The sequence below is a fragment of the Mus musculus genome, chromosome 5 (assembly GCF_000001635.26).
Source record: "Mus musculus strain C57BL/6J chromosome 5, GRCm38.p6 C57BL/6J".
Classification (NCBI taxonomy): domain Eukaryota; kingdom Metazoa; phylum Chordata; class Mammalia; order Rodentia; family Muridae; genus Mus; species Mus musculus.
In genome coordinates, this window is record NC_000071.6 from 86,180,477 (window position 1) to 86,199,029 (window position 18,553).

General features: G+C 39.4%; 1 protein-coding gene across 4 annotated transcripts; it reads right to left on the reverse strand.

Annotated features, from left to right (window-relative positions):
* Positions 1 to 277: 277 nt before the first annotated feature.
* On the reverse strand, positions 278 to 17,425 carry Gnrhr (gonadotropin releasing hormone receptor). 4 transcript variants are annotated; one of them, NM_010323.2, is made up of 3 exons: positions 16,828 to 17,425; positions 4,795 to 5,011; positions 278 to 1,944 (listed from the first exon to the last, which is right to left on the reverse strand). In NM_010323.2, exons 1-3 carry the CDS (start codon positions 17,347 to 17,349, stop codon positions 1,700 to 1,702), a joined length of 984 nt encoding a protein of 327 aa, NP_034453.1. In that variant the 5' UTR covers positions 17,350 to 17,425; the 3' UTR covers positions 278 to 1,699. The 4 variants fall into 4 exon arrangements, with proteins under 4 accessions (NP_034453.1, NP_001297580.1, XP_017176156.1 ...); XM_017320667.1 differs by having other exon boundaries at positions 1,834 to 1,944; positions 4,795 to 4,887; positions 16,829 to 17,349; NM_001310651.1 differs by lacking the exon at positions 4,795 to 5,011.
* Positions 17,426 to 18,553: the final 1,128 nt, after the last annotated feature.

The following is an 18,553-nucleotide window of genomic DNA, read 5'->3' on the forward strand; positions in this document are numbered from 1 at the left end:
GGGCGGAGCTTAGAGAAAATGCTAACAGAACTCTACCAGTGATTGTTTAATTGAAAGTATGAATAACACAGAAGATAAAAAGGAGAGAATAATGGAAAATAAGGTGAAATCTGAAAAAAAAAAAAAGAAACAATATCCAACAACGCTGCAAAACCCAAAGTAGAAAAAAGAAAGGGAAGAGAAGGGACTTGCCATTGGTGAGCAGTTTGCCTTCTATAGTCGCGCATACATAGCTTGATGTATTTACAAATTACTTTCACGTTCTGTATGGCATTTCGTAGTTCACATCAATGTCTATTAGTAATTATTGAATGTGAGTTCACATACTTTCCCGAGTGAGTGGGTGTTGTAGTCTAATTTTCACCTCCTCCCGTTTTTCACGAGTTGAACAAAGCACGTGATACTCTGCAGACATACTTTTCAGGACTGCGTTCTTTTTCAGCGGTAGTTGTTTTTTTCACACGTAGAGTTTTACTTCGCTCCTCTCTAATATTCTCTGCTATTGTATTTGGTCTGTGTAGGGGAAATTCTATGCTCTCCTGCCTTGAGTTCCCTTAATACATCAAACCTCCTCTTTCTGTTTGTATATTTGCTTGATGTTTTTTTTTAAATTAACTTTCCTTATTTATTTGTGGAAAATGATTCCGTAGGTTAAGGTGATAGACAAAAGTTCCACCATGTTGTTAAAGTGGATTGTATATTATTCTTACAAGATAACTCCTATCTGCATTTTCTTAATTATATTAAAACACTACTCATGACTGTCAGCTAACATAAACCCTATATACTGTACAGTATGAAATATTCTAAGGAATAGTCTAACAGTCTATGGGGGAAAATATCTATCCCTTTAAATTCCTCCACTATGTAGGGATGTGTCACAATCTGTAGCATGTAAATGGGACTGATTTGTATTATCATGTAAATAATCTTGCCAGGCTGGTGGGATTTGTTGCTGAATCAGAATCAAAAAAGCTTTTAAAGTAAAAGAGAAAACTAAGTGCTTTAATCATTGCGGTTAAGAATTGACTTCTGGACAGTAATTCTGCTCTGTATGCGCTCTAGGCTGTGATAGCATCAGCCTGTCATCGCTCCTGACCTGTGGACAGTGACTGATTCTACCGTCTCTGTGCCTTAGGTGTTGGGACAACATCAACCTGTTTTTCCTGCTAACCTATGGACAGTGATACTTCTGTCTCTGGGCTTTAGGTCTTGGGATAGCATCTGTTTTTGCTGATGACCTGTAGGTGTTAGGATAGAGCCAGACTGTTATTGATGCTGAGCCCCCTTTGAGAAAAAAAAAAAATTCCCCAAACTGTGCTGATGTTATGAATATGTTGTGTTTTCCCAGCCTTTGTTTTTGGTACTGTTTACCTTAGGACGTAGTCATTTTAAGTATTTATATATTATGATCTAAGGAGGAAGTAAAGAATCCTAAATCATATACAGCAAAATATCCGACAAGGCTGAGGTTAGTTTAGAAGCTTATGAGTAAGGACACATTTCGGGTTTTTTTGTTTTTTGTTTTTGTTTTTGAAGGTCTTCTGAAGCTCTAACAACAAACTCTGTACAAAAACAAGGTTGATAATCTAACCTTAAACCCTGCCTTGTATATAAGTGTGTCAAAAGCTTTGAGTTTATTCTCAATTGGTGCAATTAGTTACCTTATTTCTATCTGAGTTCTTGTGTAGTCTCCCAACTACAAAGAGAAATACCCATATATGAGTGGGTCGAAGCACGGGTTTAGGAAAGCAAAGAGAAAGAAAAAGTGATTCACTGGCTCTGACACCCTGTTCAACATTTCTGGATCAAACCAGTACCAAATGCCTAGGACATAGTAGGGAGTCCAGCAGACGACAAAGGAGGTAGCGAATGCGACTGTCATCTTTAGCGTTCTCAGCCGAGCTCTTGGGATATTATTCTTGGACTGATTCAGCTGTAGTTCTGTTAAATAGAGAGAAAGAGTACATGTTTAGTCAGCTTTCTCAAAAAACTGAAATGATAAAAAAAAAAGGAAGATTCATTAATTCTACCCATCGATTATAAGAAAAATGATTCCAATATTGATGATTTGGTTAAAAATATTTCTCCCCTAACCCAACCGGGAGTGGTAGTGTTCATCTGTAATACTCCTACCAAGGAAGCAAAGACAGGAGGCTAGCCTGGGCTATGTAATAAAGCTGTCTCAGCAAGGGAAGCAAAGGCAGGAGGCTAGCCTGGGCTATGTAATAAAGCTGTCTCAGCAAGGGAAGCAAAGGCAGGAGGCTAGCCTGGGCTATGTAATAAAGCTGTCTCAGCAAGTAACTATGTTTTCATACTACGTTCTCCTCTAGGAAAGAATGAAGAGTAGAGTAGTCTTTAAATTTTTATTAAACCAAAGAAGATTTGAAAAACAGAGATATTCATACAATTCAAATATGAACTTGGTTGCTATATTCTAGACATCAGATGTCCAGTGTATTACTCCAGTAGGAGTATATCTTCACTACTTATCCTTAGTTTTCATAGAGTAATTATCCATTTAATTTGCATATATTAATTGTACACAACAGTGAGTTCAACACAGTGATGTGTATGTGTGTATATGTGTGTGTGTATGTGTGTGTGTATGTGTGTGTGTATGTGTGTATATTCACCCTCTCCTCCATAGCTCTCTTGCTCCCTTCCCTCTCTTCCCTCTTCCTCCTGATCAGTCCCATTTGTACTTTTATGCCTTCCCTTCCCGCCTCCCTGCACTTTTTGAATGACTACCTGATTACCAGGGGGTGGGGGGGTGGGGGGTGGGTCTTTCTGGGGGACCTCATGGAGATCCTTGCTGACAAGGACCTGCAGAGGTGATAAGGAGTCAGCCAAGGGATGGGAGTGAGTCAGTTTCCATGGTGAGGTGAATCCTGCAGTTCTGACAGACTAGCCCCCAGGTGCTTCTTTATTTACAGGACTGTGACAGAATAAAGACAGACTAATCATTATCCAAGTGGTACAGATTATATGTTTGTTTGTTTTCCATTACATGTCCTGGGTTACAAGTTCAGTCACAATTATAAAATACAAATAGAACAGACTTTATTCTTATTATTAGCTTTATAACTCTGATGTAAAGAATCTAAAGAATGTCTCTACCAAAGCCAACACTCTTATTATATGACAGCCTGATTTTAGGCTGGAAGCATTTGCAGTTTTGTTTTTGTTTTTGTTTTGTTTTGTTTTGTTTTTTCGAGACAGGGTTTCTCTGTGTAGCCCTGGCTGTCCTAGAACTCACTTTGTAGACCAGGCTGGCCTCGAACTCAGAAATCCACCTGCCTCTGCCTCCCGAGTGCTGGGATTAAAGGCGTGTACCACCACGCCCTGCACGTTTGCAGTTTTATAGTCCTCCAGACGAACAGAAAATATCTCAACTGATCTTTTTAAGACTAGCAAATACTAATACCTAACTTTTTAAACTGTATGTTTCATCATTTATGCTATAAAATAGGAAGAGTTTATTCTTGTCAATCTATCTTATTTACTGAGTTTTATTCTCCCAGGAGTGTACCCTGTATGACCCCCTATCTTCAAACCACATTTTAGAGTGTTCTAAGCCTATCATTTAAAAAAGGCCTTGAATCTGTACCCTTTTCTCCTGGCCAGTCAGAGTCTGCCAATTGTCTCTGTTAACCCTGCACCAATTATACAGTTTGAGTTTGCTCAGGAGCAAATACCTCAAGAAGGTTCCCATAGTAATGGCATGATCCAGCTATGTGCTTATCTGTGCTTAATGATCTCCAGGGAGTAAGGAAGCCTCCCAAAGAGTAGCCAGATAAAGTTAATTTTAGGATTTTCTCAAAAATACTCAAGGCATAATTTCCTCATGAAAAGACATAAAATGAATGCAGAAAGTCCCCAAGAGACCAAAACCCAAAAAGTTAGAGATAGGAAGACAGCGAATTCGGAATTCGACTCAGCCTTGCTAGAACTCTGACGAGCATCTGTGCTGGCTTCATGACTCTAGGGGATGTGGCTGTGCCAAAGGACCTAATGAATTTAAGGGTTTAATCTTAGTAAGGGTTTCCATTGCTGCAATGAAATACCATGACCAAAAATTAAGTTGAAGAAGAAAGGATTTATTCAGCTTATATTTCTACATCACTGCTCTTTACCAAAGGGAAGCCAGGTTAGGAACTCAAGTAGTACAGGAACCTGGAGGCAGGAGCCGATGCTTCTGGCCATGGAGGGGTGCTGCTTACTGGCCTGCTTCCTGTAGTTTGCTTAGTCTGCTTTCTTACAGAACCCAGGGCCCCCAGCCCAGGGGTGGCGCCACCACAATGGGCTGGCCCCTCCCCCATTGATCACTAGTTGAAAAAATGCCTTACAGCTGGATCTCATGGAAGGATTTCCTCCACCAAGGCTTCTTTCTCTCTGATGACTCTAGCTTGTGTCGAGTTGACACAAAACCAGTCGGTACAGTTGCTTGTAGGAGCAGTGGCACCTTATGAAGTGGCTACACCACTGTCGAAAACGTCTCCCCGTACCCCCAACTCTTAACTGTGCATAAATCTTCAAGGACGTGTGGGGACTTTTGAGATCTTATGTGACCTTTATTCCACGGTGAAAAATGAGACCATGAGGTGTCAGTAAAGGATCTCATCTATAGTATATAGTAAAAATATTATTTCAAGGGGGTGATTGTGAGTTATCAAATGACCTAACCTTTGTGAGCTGTTTGCCACCGTCTATAAAGCACGACCACTCTGTGTAAGTGTTACTGTTTAAATTCCGTTTGTCTACAGTGATTCTTAGATCTAAGGAATACCGTACTGCGTGGGTCTTGATGAAGGACTCGCGTGAGAGCAAAGATGATTTTGGCATTGCAGATTAGCATGATGAGGAGGGGGATGATGAAGAGGCAGCCGAAGGTGAAAAAGTTGTAGAAGGCCTGATGCCACCACTGTGGAAAGCTGCAGTGGGTCACACATTGCGAGAAGACTGTGGGCCCAGAGCCGTCTGCTAGGTAGATCATCCTGAAGATATATAACTGCGGGAACAAACAAGACAAAGTTATGTGTCTTTGCCTGAAAGTGTTGAAAGTTGCTTCTTCCTTCTTTCTTCTGGCTTTCAAACCTAGAGCAACTTCTGAATTCCTTGGCACAGCGTTCTGAGCATTGTATTGAAATTTGTAAGGGAGATTTCCTTGAACTGTGCCTTTGTTTGAACCGCCCCATAGGGTTTTGTAATTGGTGGAATTATTTCAGCCCTGAAGAACAGTGATCACTCGAGGACTTGAACCTCACTTGGGGTTTCAGCTCCCCTGTGCTTATACTGAGAAACCTTTTCGAAAATGATTTTTTGTTCATTTCATAGCCATAGTGTTTAAAACTGGGCCTTCTAGAATATATCCATAAAATACACATTACATTTGTTTTAGATATTGAAAGGCCCAGCAAGGTAATATTTATTTATTTATTTATTTATTTATTTATTTATTTATTTATTTATTGTTTTTCAGGACAGGGTTTCTTGGTGCAACAGAGCTCTGGCTGTTCTGGTTTTGCTTTGTAGACCAAGCTGGCCTCAAACTCACAGAGCTCCACCTGCCTCTGCTCCTGAGTACTGGGATCACAGGTGTATGCCACCACACCTGATCCACAGTTATACATTTTAGAATGGTCAGAACACGGAAATGCTCTTGGGGTTTCTATTCTGATAATATTGATCAGAAGGTAGACATGAGCAGAGGCGTTGGGAGAGGGGCCTGGTGGAAGGGACCCCCCCCCACTCTTGTTTTTTTATGGCTTGGAAAGTTATTATAAAACCTGGGCAGCAGATTTCAATATAAAGCTTCAAATCTAAAAACAAAGAGTTTTAACTGGTTGACAGCCATGTAATCAGTCACGAACATCGCCTTAGACAGTCTCAGAAAGGAATTAGCTCTGAGGGAACCCAGAGAACTAAAGTTGTTTCTTGGTTAGCGGTATCTCCTGGGCTTAGAGAGCACCTCTGTGTTTAAACATCCTTGAGGCTGCAGATAGGCCTCTGCCACTGTATCAAAAAAACGGAGGCCCCTGGGAAGTTTCCCACACGTGTCCACTAAAGAACAGCTCTCATCCTCGAAAGACCTCTGCTCAATTCCATGATCTTTCCACTTTGTCTCTCCTACGCTATTTTCTAGAGGGTCGTGGGGAGAAATGCTCCAAAGAGAGATCTGTTCCATCATAACTTGGGAGGGAAGAGAAGTCACCTTACGCACAAATACACCGCCCACCCCGGATTCATAAAGCTTCTTTGAAGACCAGGGCACAGGCCTCACTGAGCAGCTAACTCCTCTGAGAGAGCTCACTGAAAAGCCATTGGAGTGCTTACTTGCTTTTCTTTTTCAAACGAATGTTTCTTTATACATTGCCCGGAGTCTTTTGACTGCATCCTTTCTTCTACGAAGAAAAGAGTGGAGAGAAAGCTCTTTCCTTCCCCCTATCCACACAGTAACATGTCAATTAGTTACATAAAAAAGAATGGTATTTTCACTAAAGGGACTGGCAACAATGAAAACGTGCAGCAGGGTGTTTTTGGCACGATGCTGTGCAAACCAACATCTCTATGTGCGGCTAGCAGGGATGTAAATTGGTTCCACCATAATGGAATATATTAACTAACCACTTGACAGTAACTAACGCTTACGAATGCAATGGATAATTTTGGTTGTCAACCTGACTGGATTGGGAAATGCCTAGAAAGCTGGAAAAACATATTTCTGTACGTGTCTGTGAAGGCGCATCCAAGAGATGATTGGTGGCTCAGCCAACTGAGGGATGAAGATCCATTCTGAATGCGGATAGTACTGCCTTACGGCTTAAGGCGCTCTTAGAGCCGCGTGTGGAAAGAGGGAATGTTGGGCCTGCGTTCCTCCACATTTCCAGAGTGCTCGCATGTTCTCGCTGTCGTTATTGCCTCAGACAGCAGGATCCCGACTGCTCAGCTTTTACGTTTGCTTCTACAGTGGCAACTATCCACCTGGCTTCCAGCCCTCCCGCCTCAAACTGGTGGGGTTTCCTTGGTCTCTGTTGCTGTGAATCTTCCAGTTTCTGGCTTTCCCAGGCTTCTGTCTGCAGATCAAGGTCGTGGGATTGTCTAACCTCTGATCGGGTAAGCCTGTGGGAGGTACAGAGGTCCTTCTGCTCCACAGATAAGCACCAAGGGGAGCCAGGAATGTTAAACACATGGGGCTGTCCAAGTGGATAAACGTAGATAGCCTATTTCCACCCAGAAGGCGTGGAGTAGGTGTGGTTAATAGCCTGGCGCCTTTGTACTTTCTGTGTGGTTGGGACCAGAGTAAATCCTCCCTGAGACCCTTATCCTCAGCTTGCCAATTTATTAGAATGCATCCTTATGGAAGATGTCACATGTCAATCCGTAGAACCCATCTCTATGAAAAAGCTCACATATACATTCTGAGGACTTTCGATGGGATCATTCTGTACATGGGATCGAGTCAACATGAAAGGTGTAGCCCAGATTAAAGGTGTGTTCCTTAAACTTGGAGATTCAATCTTCTGGAATCCATAGCCACTATGGCTCAAGATCTCCAAACCAAGATCCAGATAAGGATCTCCAAGCCTCCAGATAAGGGTCACTGGTGAGCCTTCCAATTCTGGATTGTAGTTCATTCCAAATATAGTCAAGTTGACAACCAGAAATAGCCACTACAATCCACCCCTTGTCAACTTGACACAAATAATATCTCATGTTCACATGAAACAATAACAAGGTTGTGAATACGCCTAACATGATATAACTATCCCTCGTACAATCTCAAACGCATTTGTAAATTTACAATGGGGCCTTCATATTACTTTATAATCCTCGTTTCTGCAACTGGTTACGTGGCCTTAATTGGTATTTATAACTACCTTCCTCTACTACCCATTCTGTATTTCCTTCACCTTCAGCCAGCACCTCAGCAGGTCTTGGCTCTTTTCCTGGAGGATTGACCCATACCTTCATTCCTGATGGGTCTTCGTCCTTTGTCATCCTGCTTGGATTAGGCTGTTGTAGTTTCCCATTGACTTTAATCACAGGACATGGTAGTACTAAGAGACACCCTAAGGGATCTCCTACACTCCAGACATAATCTTGCTTACCACCATTGTGAAGAGGTAATCCAATTTCCCCATGGTAAATCACCAGAAACATTTTCGCCAAGTTCTGCTCTGTTTTTTTACTCTTCCAGTCGGGGATCAGACTCGTGAAGTTTGAATCAGCTAATGAGTTATACAGAACAGAGAGAGCTACTTTCTTCTCTCTGGTAGATCATTACTCTTCTGGCTGCGGTGGTCAAAAAGAGCCCCACATAAGCCGGTCTAAGAATCCTCTCTTAGAGTTCTAGATACATTTTATTGATTCTATTCCTCTGGACAATTCTAAGACAGCATTTATTCATCATCAATCCTATACCCAGAGATTTACTTTCAACATACGTCCATAAAACCATTACGTGGAAAGAATTGTGCAGGAGATCCTTCGCTGATGGCGCGTTATTGGGAACCAAGAAGTGTCAGAATAATCGACATGACCTTTTACAGAACAGTGGCTGAGTGAATGATGGGAGACTATACAGCAGTAAGAGTAGGTAAGAGCCTATTTGTGACTGTGTCTGTGTATTTATATGTTTATATTTATTTCAGTTCTGCACTAGAGGGCGGGTTGAAGCTTGGTTTCCAAATTCCTTCTTTTACCAAAAGAATCTAGTGCTTGCTGGAGTGGATGGACCAAAGCCTGAGGCAGACAAAATACAGTATGTTCTTCAGATGGCCTTGCAAGTGTCCAGAACTGTCTAGAGAAGACTTGGGTGTGAAGGAGAGACTAAAATCCAGCTGGAGAAATCCGAGACAGTTTAATAATCAAACAACAAGAAAGAAACTAATCAAAAGTAATGATAAAAAACAGGACTTGGTGGCACAGTCCTCCAATTCCAGCAAGCAGACCTCAGGATTCATATGTTCCAAGCCAGCCACAGCCACACAGCAAGACTCTGTTTAAAAACCAACAAACAAAAAGTAGTGATAAACTATCAAACAAAGCAAGAATCCATGAACCCACGTGGATGTAAATTATACAAAACAAAAATGGGCATAACTAAAAGCTTTTCTTTAATATAGGATGCTTATAAAGTAAAGGGAATAAATACAGTGGAGTTGTTTGCCAATCACTGTAATACCGGCTTCAGCAAAAATCATCAATAATTGGCAAAAAATAATCAGTGAAATTTTGAGAATAGGACATTGAGAAAATATCAAAGTATCACCTCCTAGACACTTACTCATCATAAAGAGTAAGACAACTTTATAATGGAGAAATAACCATGTAATTACCATCAGAGGACAAGTTGACATCATTTGTCTCCTTAGACAATGCATTGAGATGAAACCAACATTACATCTTCAGTGTGCTTACTTAAGCTATAGTATAGATAAACCTAAAGTGGGGAGCAATTTGCAAATGGCCCATTGTCTTCAAAAGTATCACTCTTATAAAACATGGAAGGAGACAGGAACAGTTCCAGGGAAAGGGACTTCGGTAATGGCATAGAAACCACCGTTTAGCCTTGTGTTTCCTTTTGTTAAAAAGATCAGAAATTGGGGAAGGTCTGGGAGGATTGGGGGAGGGGGAAACACGATCAAAATACATTATTTAAAAGTTATTTAAGTACAATTTTTTTTTTCAAGAGCAGGAAACCAATTAGGACGACAGATGAAATTTGAATTGGGCATATAGATTAGATGATAGTACCTTCTAGGGGCTAATTCCTCATTTTAATACCCCTGTTGTGGGGGTGTATGAGATCTCGTCGTCAACACTTGGTAAAGAAATACCATATCCCCAACTTTTAAACAACTCGCAACCATTGAAGAGCGGCGACAGCTGTGGTGGTTTGCATGAGAATGGCCCTCACAGGCGCTTCTATTTGCAACCCTACTCCCGGGTAGACTGTTTGCAAGGACGGAGGGATGCGGTCTTGCTGGAGGAAGTGCATTGTTGAGGGTGGACTATGAGGTTTCGAAAGCCCACTGCAGGCCTAGTCCTTCCCCAAATCTTTGCCTGCTGACTACAGACAAACTCTCAGCTCCTGTTCCAGAATGACGCCTACGCGCTTTCCACCGAGAAGATCATAGACCTGCTCTCGAAAACTGCAAGCAAGCCCCAGCCCAGCACTTCCTTTTTAAAGAGTTGCCTTGGTCACAGTGTCTTTTTACAGCAGTAGGACAGAATAGCACAGAAAATGTTAATACTTGGTGACATATAGGTTAAAGGTAGCCAAGAAATCGTCAAGCCCTTGCAACCTTGCTCTGAGTGTGAAATCCTCTTTTAAAATGATGTCTTTATTTTAAATTAAAAAAAAAAAAACCCAGCTTGAATACATTCATGAAAACGTTGTAAGTCATATTCGAAAATGAACTCCAGGGTTGGAGTGTTGGATACTTAACAGTGCTGAAGTTCCCAGCTTACAACTGCCCTAAGCTGTAGCTTCAGGGGATCTAGTGCCCTCTTGTGGCCTCCATGAGCATACCGCACACAAATAAAACCGAGTCCCAAAAAACAAAACAAAACAAAACAAAAATCAAAATTCTAGTAGACATGCATTCTTTTTTTTTTTTTTTTTGACCCATAAAGCACATTTTAAAAAATGTTTGTCATTTTCAAGCATCCTTTGGTAACATTGTGCAGATACAAAGAAGAGAAGAAACACATTAAAAAAATCTATAGCAAGTAAATTTGAACAAATGCTTTTGATATAATCAAATGGTGGCTAATATGCTATATTTTTTCCATTGAATAAGATATTTTAGTTTTCTTTGCAGTTCGTTCTGGATTTCTTTACTCTGGAAGGTTATGGGGTAGAAGTGGAGTGTGCTTTTTACAAAAAGGATTATGAAAAATGCTTTTTCTTTGTGGAATAGAGAAACAATTTGTATCTTATATTTGTACTTACAACATTGACATTTCAATTTCAGATCTTTTGTCAAGCGGACAATAAAGTTTAAATTAATCCACTAGAGGGCAGCAAAGGATCATACCATCATCCCCAAACCAGCAGCCCCAAAGGAGTCAGCTACTTTTATCCTAAGATCCAGGTTGATTTTCCCCTACGTTATAATCGGAGTTGATTGTTATCTCATAGGCCTTTTTGCCTTGGCTTGATTTAAGCCGCAGTTTTAAAGCAGATCAATATATATTTTTCTCTCTTATTCTTGTTTCTGTCAGTCTCTGTTTTACCACAATCAAGAACCCAAGGTTTCCCTTCCTCACAAGCAACTGAAGATACTTACTTCTTCTTGAATATGATATTTTGTCCACGTCTGGGAATGTAATAAGTGGATAATATGGATTTAATGTAATAATCATAATACATACAGACTAATTATTTTTACACTAGAAGTTCAGGAAGGTATATGGAGATTCAAATATTACCTGTAAATTTCATTTCTTTTAGCCTTGGTTTGATCTCCTCCACCCCCGCACTGTGTTCATTCCGGTGATTAACACAGAGACCCACTTCTCTCTCAGCGGTTCCTTTGTCCTTGGATCCTGTCTTCAGTTTCTGTTTATTTTTTTTTTCCCTTCTCCATGACTCACAGTCTTATCAGTGTTTGTTTCATTTTGCTATAATCCAGAACATTCTGTTTCTTGTTTTTGGAGGCAATTGAAGAGATGAATTTGTTCTTAGAATATGATCTTCTATCTGCAGTTTACCAAACCAACTACAGCTCACAGCTTAAATTTCCCTAAATGTGGGTTTAGTTTTTTAGTTTTTTTAGTGTTTTTTTTTTTTTTTAAACTTCAGTTTCTTCAGCTATATAGTAGAATTCATAATAGACTCTTTCTGGTGGCATTGTCATGACGATGGAGTTGTTTCCTGCAAAGCCCCTGGACTAGTGCTTATGAAGCTAACGCTAGCTGGAGCCCAATCATAGTTATTATGAACATTTGAGGCACACTTTTCTTTGTACCCATAAGTACATAGTCATACATCCATAAATACAAACTGTATACTTTTTCCCCTTATATACATTTGTAACTTTAAGTTTTCCTTCCTGTGGGCTAGACTTTGCCTACTGTGCTGGAGTGTAGTAATTAAATGCTCTGACTACAAGTGCTGTGGGCACCATTCACAGATCCCTGGCCCTTAGGATATCAAGTCTGGTGCCAGGCCTCACTGTGTGCTTATTGTCTACAGAGTGGACATTTAATGGGACAATAACCTGTGCAGAGCCCTGAGCTACATGGAATTCTATTTTTGGTTTGGCTTTGGATAGAGGTATTATCAATGGCGACCTTTAACCTCTTAAATTTCCGTCTCTCATGTGCTGAGACTACAGGTATGCCACCATGTCATGTTTGGGTTTCTTTAAGCAGAGAAATTAGAGTACAGGGAAGTGCCTGGGACAAACTGCAGGTACTAACAAAGAGGACGGTGTACGTGTGTCGAGGCTTGCAGAGGGTTTTCACAGCCAAACCCTAGATCTCTGGTTCTGAGTGCTAAGTCTTAACCAGAGTACGGACTATTTTAATCCTGACGCTTAATTAGCAATTTGTGGTTTGAAAGGTCAGTAAAGTTTTGATGTTATCCTGCGGGGGGTGGGGGTGGGGTGGGAAGAAGGACCAAGAAGTCTGTTGTGGGAGTTTGTCTCCTGGAAATGATAGGTTCACTACACCCATGATACCTTAACGACAGAGATGCATAAAAAAGGCCTGAAAATGATATCAATAGACACATTAATTTGGAAGGGGGAGAGCTCATAGCTCCCACTCTTAAACAAAGAACCACAGACAATTAACAACAGAGAGAAGGAGAATTAGTCTTTCTAAGGGGTGAGTCTCCTGTTTGTATCTAGTACCAAGTACAGGCTCATCCCTGAAATTGCACACACACAGACACACACACAGACACACACACACACACACACACACACACAGACACACACACACACAGACAGACACACACACAGCACTAAATGTATGTCTTCTTTATATATTTATTTCTATATCATATGGGTAAAGATTTCCATGCACATGCCAAAAGAATGTAATTTTTATGCTTATTTTTTAACTATGTCCAATAGTAATTGGATTCCTAGATGTGGATAGGTAAATAGCCATCTGAACAAATGGAGTAGTGTAATTTATACCTTGCCTATAGAATTAATTGTATTATATTAAAATTTCTACTCATCAGAATACCCTGGGCATCTCATCTAGTACTCATGGGCTCAATTTCTTCATGTGAAAACTAAGAACAATATACATAATTTATATCGTTGTTGGGAACATTCACGAAGTATTCCATATAAAGGCATTTAGCATAATTCTTCACATAATTTTGTCTTCAACTATTATTTATGATCTTATTATTGCAACTACTGAGCCTAGCACGCTAATATTGTTCCTTAAACAATGCTTGGTCTATTGCTCATGGGAGGTAAGTATTTATTGAATTTAAGCTGCTTGTCAAGTTTAGAAGTGCATTTTACTTAGTAAATTAGCTCATGTGTCAAGGCAAGTCTCTGCATATCATCTAACCATACTTCCTTACTCCAAAAACTAAGGAGTGTCCCATGTTTCCTGCCTACAGGCTTGTGTCAACTACAGGATTTAAACACTGTTTTGGTAATACTCCGCATGAACAAGGTAAGCCAGGAGCACGAACTCTTCCTGTAAATTCGTTGTGACTCTGCACATTGTGGTCTTAGATGACTCTCATTAAGGAATGTGACTTTTAATGGTGTGCAGCCGCACCCAAATTAGGAAATGTATGGTCATAAGAGCTCTTCCCGATGCTTGTCTGCTTAAGTATCTCATCCCGTCTCCCTCTTCTCCTTTTCCTCCTTTCTTCCCCTTCTAACTTACTTTCAGAAATGATAAGTTTAAGACTTGAGTTATCATATTCTGGCACAAGGAGATTTCAGTATGTAGTGTAGCTTTGTGATCAGGGTCACCTTGAGAAAGTTGACTACTTAGTAAGAGTGCAAGCTAAATTTTTGAAAGATGCAAGTAATTTTTCTATGTAATCATTGTCTTTAACTCTTTCCTAAAGGAAAAAAAAATCTTCATTTTCCAGTTTTTTTTCTTGCTAGCTTTAAAAACCTTGTTATGAAGAAAAAATAAGAGACAGAAATGAATACTAACTTAATCATTAAAATTAAAGAGTTATAGCGTGTTGTTTTACATAAACTATAACATTCTTAACATGGCTTATGCATTTACATATTTGTCTGTTTGGAGCCATCTAGCCATGGTAACCTTGTGTTTTCTCTCCTGTTGCCTCAGCCTCCGAGATGCTGGTATTAAAAGGACATATTATCACACCAGGCTTAAGTAACGTTTTCAAAGTTGCACACTGAAAGAGTATGGCTAGCAGGTACACAGCTCTGAGTCTGATCCCCATCATGACAAAAACCAGATTCGGTGTTACACACAGGAAACAGAGGCAGGGGGATCACAAGTTCAAGTTCATCTTCTGCTACCTAGCTAATCTGAGGCCATCCTGGACTATGCAAGACAACAGGTGAGGGGTTTCAGGTCCTGTTAGCAGAGTCATCCTACACTCATTTAGCCCTGTCATTGCTAGATGACTCAATGTTATTTTTTTGTCTCGTTCATCTCAGAACCTACATATATTTTGTTAAAATATTTTGTCTTAAAAAGTCACTTTAGATTGAAGTTATAATTGTTCTAATTCCCCCATCTAATTTTTATAAATATGGTGCATCAACTATTAAACTATCACATTGTGTCATATAGATACGCACAATTATTATTTGACAGTTAAAACAAACTTTAAATGTTACATTTATTCATTATACTGAACCCTTGAAAGCTAACTGCCTTTCTGCCTTCTAGATTAAAGTTATTTTTTTCATTCATTTATAGACCCAAATATTTTAGTGTTATATCTTTAAAAATTAATTAATTACATTTTATTCACCAGCGCTGAGGATTGGATTTATCTATATTTATTTAGTTATGCCGTGGAGCTATACTTGGATCTGAATAATTGTTTCCATATAACCTAGGCTGGCCTTAGAATTTTGATTGTCCTGTCTCTGTATTCCAAGGGTCAGGTAAGAAGTATGTATCCCCACCCCACACCTAGCATTATTTTTACATCAATAGCATAAAATAATAAAAATTGTACACACTAATAATTTTTAATTTGCATTTACTTGGTATCTTATTAGATACTATAAATATTTACTTAATTTAGGACAAGCATATACACTTCTACATGACAAACAGAATCACTGTTTTATGACAAATACATAGTACATTCTTAGCTCAAAAAAAAAAAAAAAAAGGGAGAAACTACCAATCCAGTTTCTCACTGATCATAGCTTTCAACCTCTCTTCACAAACAAACAAGTTTGCTGTGCAAACCAGTCATGATCTTTAGTCTTCCTGGAAAAATATGTAAGAGGCTTCACTTAGTTTTCCATCCTTCTAAACCTTTCATAATCATTTCATACTAAACTTATACTTGTATATAAACTTGTCCTCTCATACTTGTATATTTTTGAGGTTTTCATATTGAGTTGTATTAGTTTTTTACATGCATTTTTTTCTATAAAAAGAATGATACCTCATCTCTACCCCAGTTTGTATTTTAATTTCTTTGAGAAAACTAACCAACTAATAAGTATTGCTCATACTTTAAGGAAAAAAAATCAAATGGAAAATACAGGAATACAAACCTTAGCTAAATAACCTCATTTCAAGGGACATGTCTGTGAAACTCACTCTTAGTATGTGTTGTCCATTGGGAGTCATTATGTTTGTCACTAGGGAAATAAAAGCATTTCAGTTGTCCCCACTGCCTCTGCCATTTGACACATATTCATTAGATACCCATTCTCTCAATTCAGTGAGAAAACATTGACTTGGCTCTTTACAATACTTAGTGAGTTCTGCATAGTAATTTTGCTTGTTAGACACGTGGACAATTTAGAATGTTTAGACAGATTTCTATTTTTTTTTCAGGCAAGCCTTTGCTGGATTTCAGAGAAGTCTCACTTGTTCTGACATCTTATACCCTGGTTTTTCCACACAGAGCATTATGAAGCGTAAAGACAACTTATCCATCTGTCAATGACGGGCTCTCTATTAGTTGCAAGAATGGTCATGTTTCCTTCAGTGATCTAATTTTTCAAAAGTCAGATGCTGCAGGGCAATTAGCTAAGAGCAAACATAATAATCAAGGTAATTCTTTCTTGGTTGCAGTGACAGAGATCTTAGTTGGTACCTGGTAAATCTCAAGTAGGAAAAGTTTAAATATTTCTCATCTGTGTAAGTTTCCTAGCTCTTAAGCATTCTCTCCATTAACCACTAAATCCATTTCAACCAGAGCAAATGGAAAAACAGAGGAAGTGGAGGACAAAGGGACCATGCCTGTAATCCCTCTTAGGGGAGGCTGAAACTGTAGGCTTTTAGTTTGACAACAGCGTTGGGAACATAGCAAAAACACTCTTTCAAGTCTTCCTCAGAGGAGGAATGAGAAAGAAGGAGGGGAAGAGGATAGAGTCAGTTGTGAGAAGACATTTTAGGGGACACTTTAATAGAGATAACACTTTAATACATTATTCACCTAATCAACATGAAAGCAGGTTAAGTAGACATTTACCCCATTTTATAAATGAAACTCAGGGACATTAAGAAGTTTGCCCAAGAAAACAAAGTAGTCAGGGTTAAAGGCTACTGCTGACTTTCAGAGACCCAGTTCTTAAAGAGCCTACAGTAGGTGCTGCCTGGACTCTAGATTAGATAGGAAGTCACCATGTTCACACAAATTCAGGAGTAATGGTTTACCTGTGGTCCTGCAAAGACAATGCTGAGAATCCAGGCCAGGCTGATCATAGACTGTTCAAGCTTGCTGTTGCTTTGTACAGCAAGGGGCTGAGTGATGGCCAGGGAGCGGTCCAGGCTAATCACCACCATCATGAAAGCTGGGGCATACATAGAGAAGAGCTTCAGATAGCTGAGAACTTTGCAGAGGAACTCCCCAGCATACCACTGAACAGTAATATTCCACATCCCATCCAGTGGCATGACGATCAGAGTCTCCAGCAGGTTGGCTAAGGTCAAATGCTTTAAAAGCACCTTCATCCTTGAGAGCTTTTTTCCTTTCTTCCTCTTCTGAGTCCACTTCTGCAGCTTCAACAAGAAGGAAGCATTGAAGGCAGTAGAGAGTAGGAAAAGGAAGAAAGTCACGGTCACTCGGATCTTTCCAGATACGGTTAGAGTCGGGAGCTTGCCCTGTATCAAGGGGATGCTGTTGTTGATGGCCGAGCAGTGATTTGGGTCCTGCTCAAGAGATGCATTGTTAGCCATATTTCTCCAAGGACAGGCTTCAAGAGTGGAGTCCCTGTTACTTCTGATGTTTTATCATAACTGAACGCGAAGCGCTGTTGATGTCTGCCTCCTTTAGATGGAAACGTCACAGGTTAGCATTTCTGCCTAATTTATTTTTCCCAAGATACTCTGGACTTAACGTGAAAGATCAAGGTAAACTTGTTTTTCGGTTTATAATCTAAAAGAGTGCTAACAGAACATGCCAAGCCCTCCTGAAGGCCAAGTGTAACCGTAGCCCCTCAGCAGATGGCCCGTCTTTTTATCGTAGGTGAGGAAGGACACTTGGAGTCTAATTCTGATGTCGAAAGTGACTCATAATATCATCCAATTAGCCTTAATGAATAGGTTTTCTAAAAACTGTTGTGACTAGACAGATACAAAATGAAATACAGAAAAGTAATTTAAAAATCCCGATCCAATTTAAAATCTGTTGTTTGAAGACCATACTTCTCAAAACAATTGCTTTTCAAATGCATTTTGCTGAATAGTCACACGACGGACTTATAGCTAGTACTTTAACTGTTTTAAGCAGCCTGTTCTAATACCAATTATTCTAGATTTAAGTTTATCAATTGGTTTTAATGATCAGACTATCCATGCTGAAATTATAGTAAAATTATTTTTGTTATTGCCTTGATTTTATAATTGGGTAAATATTTTACTTGTTATTATCATACCAAATTGAAAGGAAAACTAGATACTGGAACAAAACTACATACTTGCATAAATCCTGGAACTGAATTGATGATATAATATGCTAATTTATAATTTATAATCCTATTGTGTTATATAACCACCCCACATTGAGGCTACTTAGAATCCTTCTCTGTGTTATGTGATGATAGTATTTAGCCATACAAATATTGGTATGACTTCCATTGGAATTTAGTAAGTCACAGTTTGTTGTTATCAGATTACCAATTACTTTGCTTTCATCACACCCACCCAAAGCAGGGACACTATTAGGGTAAAGGCAGCTATTTTGGTTTGGATGGTGTATTTTTGTTGGTTTATTCTTTTTATACTGTATGCTATTAATTTATTTAGTAGTGAGTTACTGAGTCTCTACTACACACACTCTCCTAGTCTTTGCTGGTAATAAAGCAATTTTGAGAAGTTTTATAGTTTTACTATATGAAGAAATCAAGATAAGTTCAAAATACACTGTTGGGTACAGCAGAAA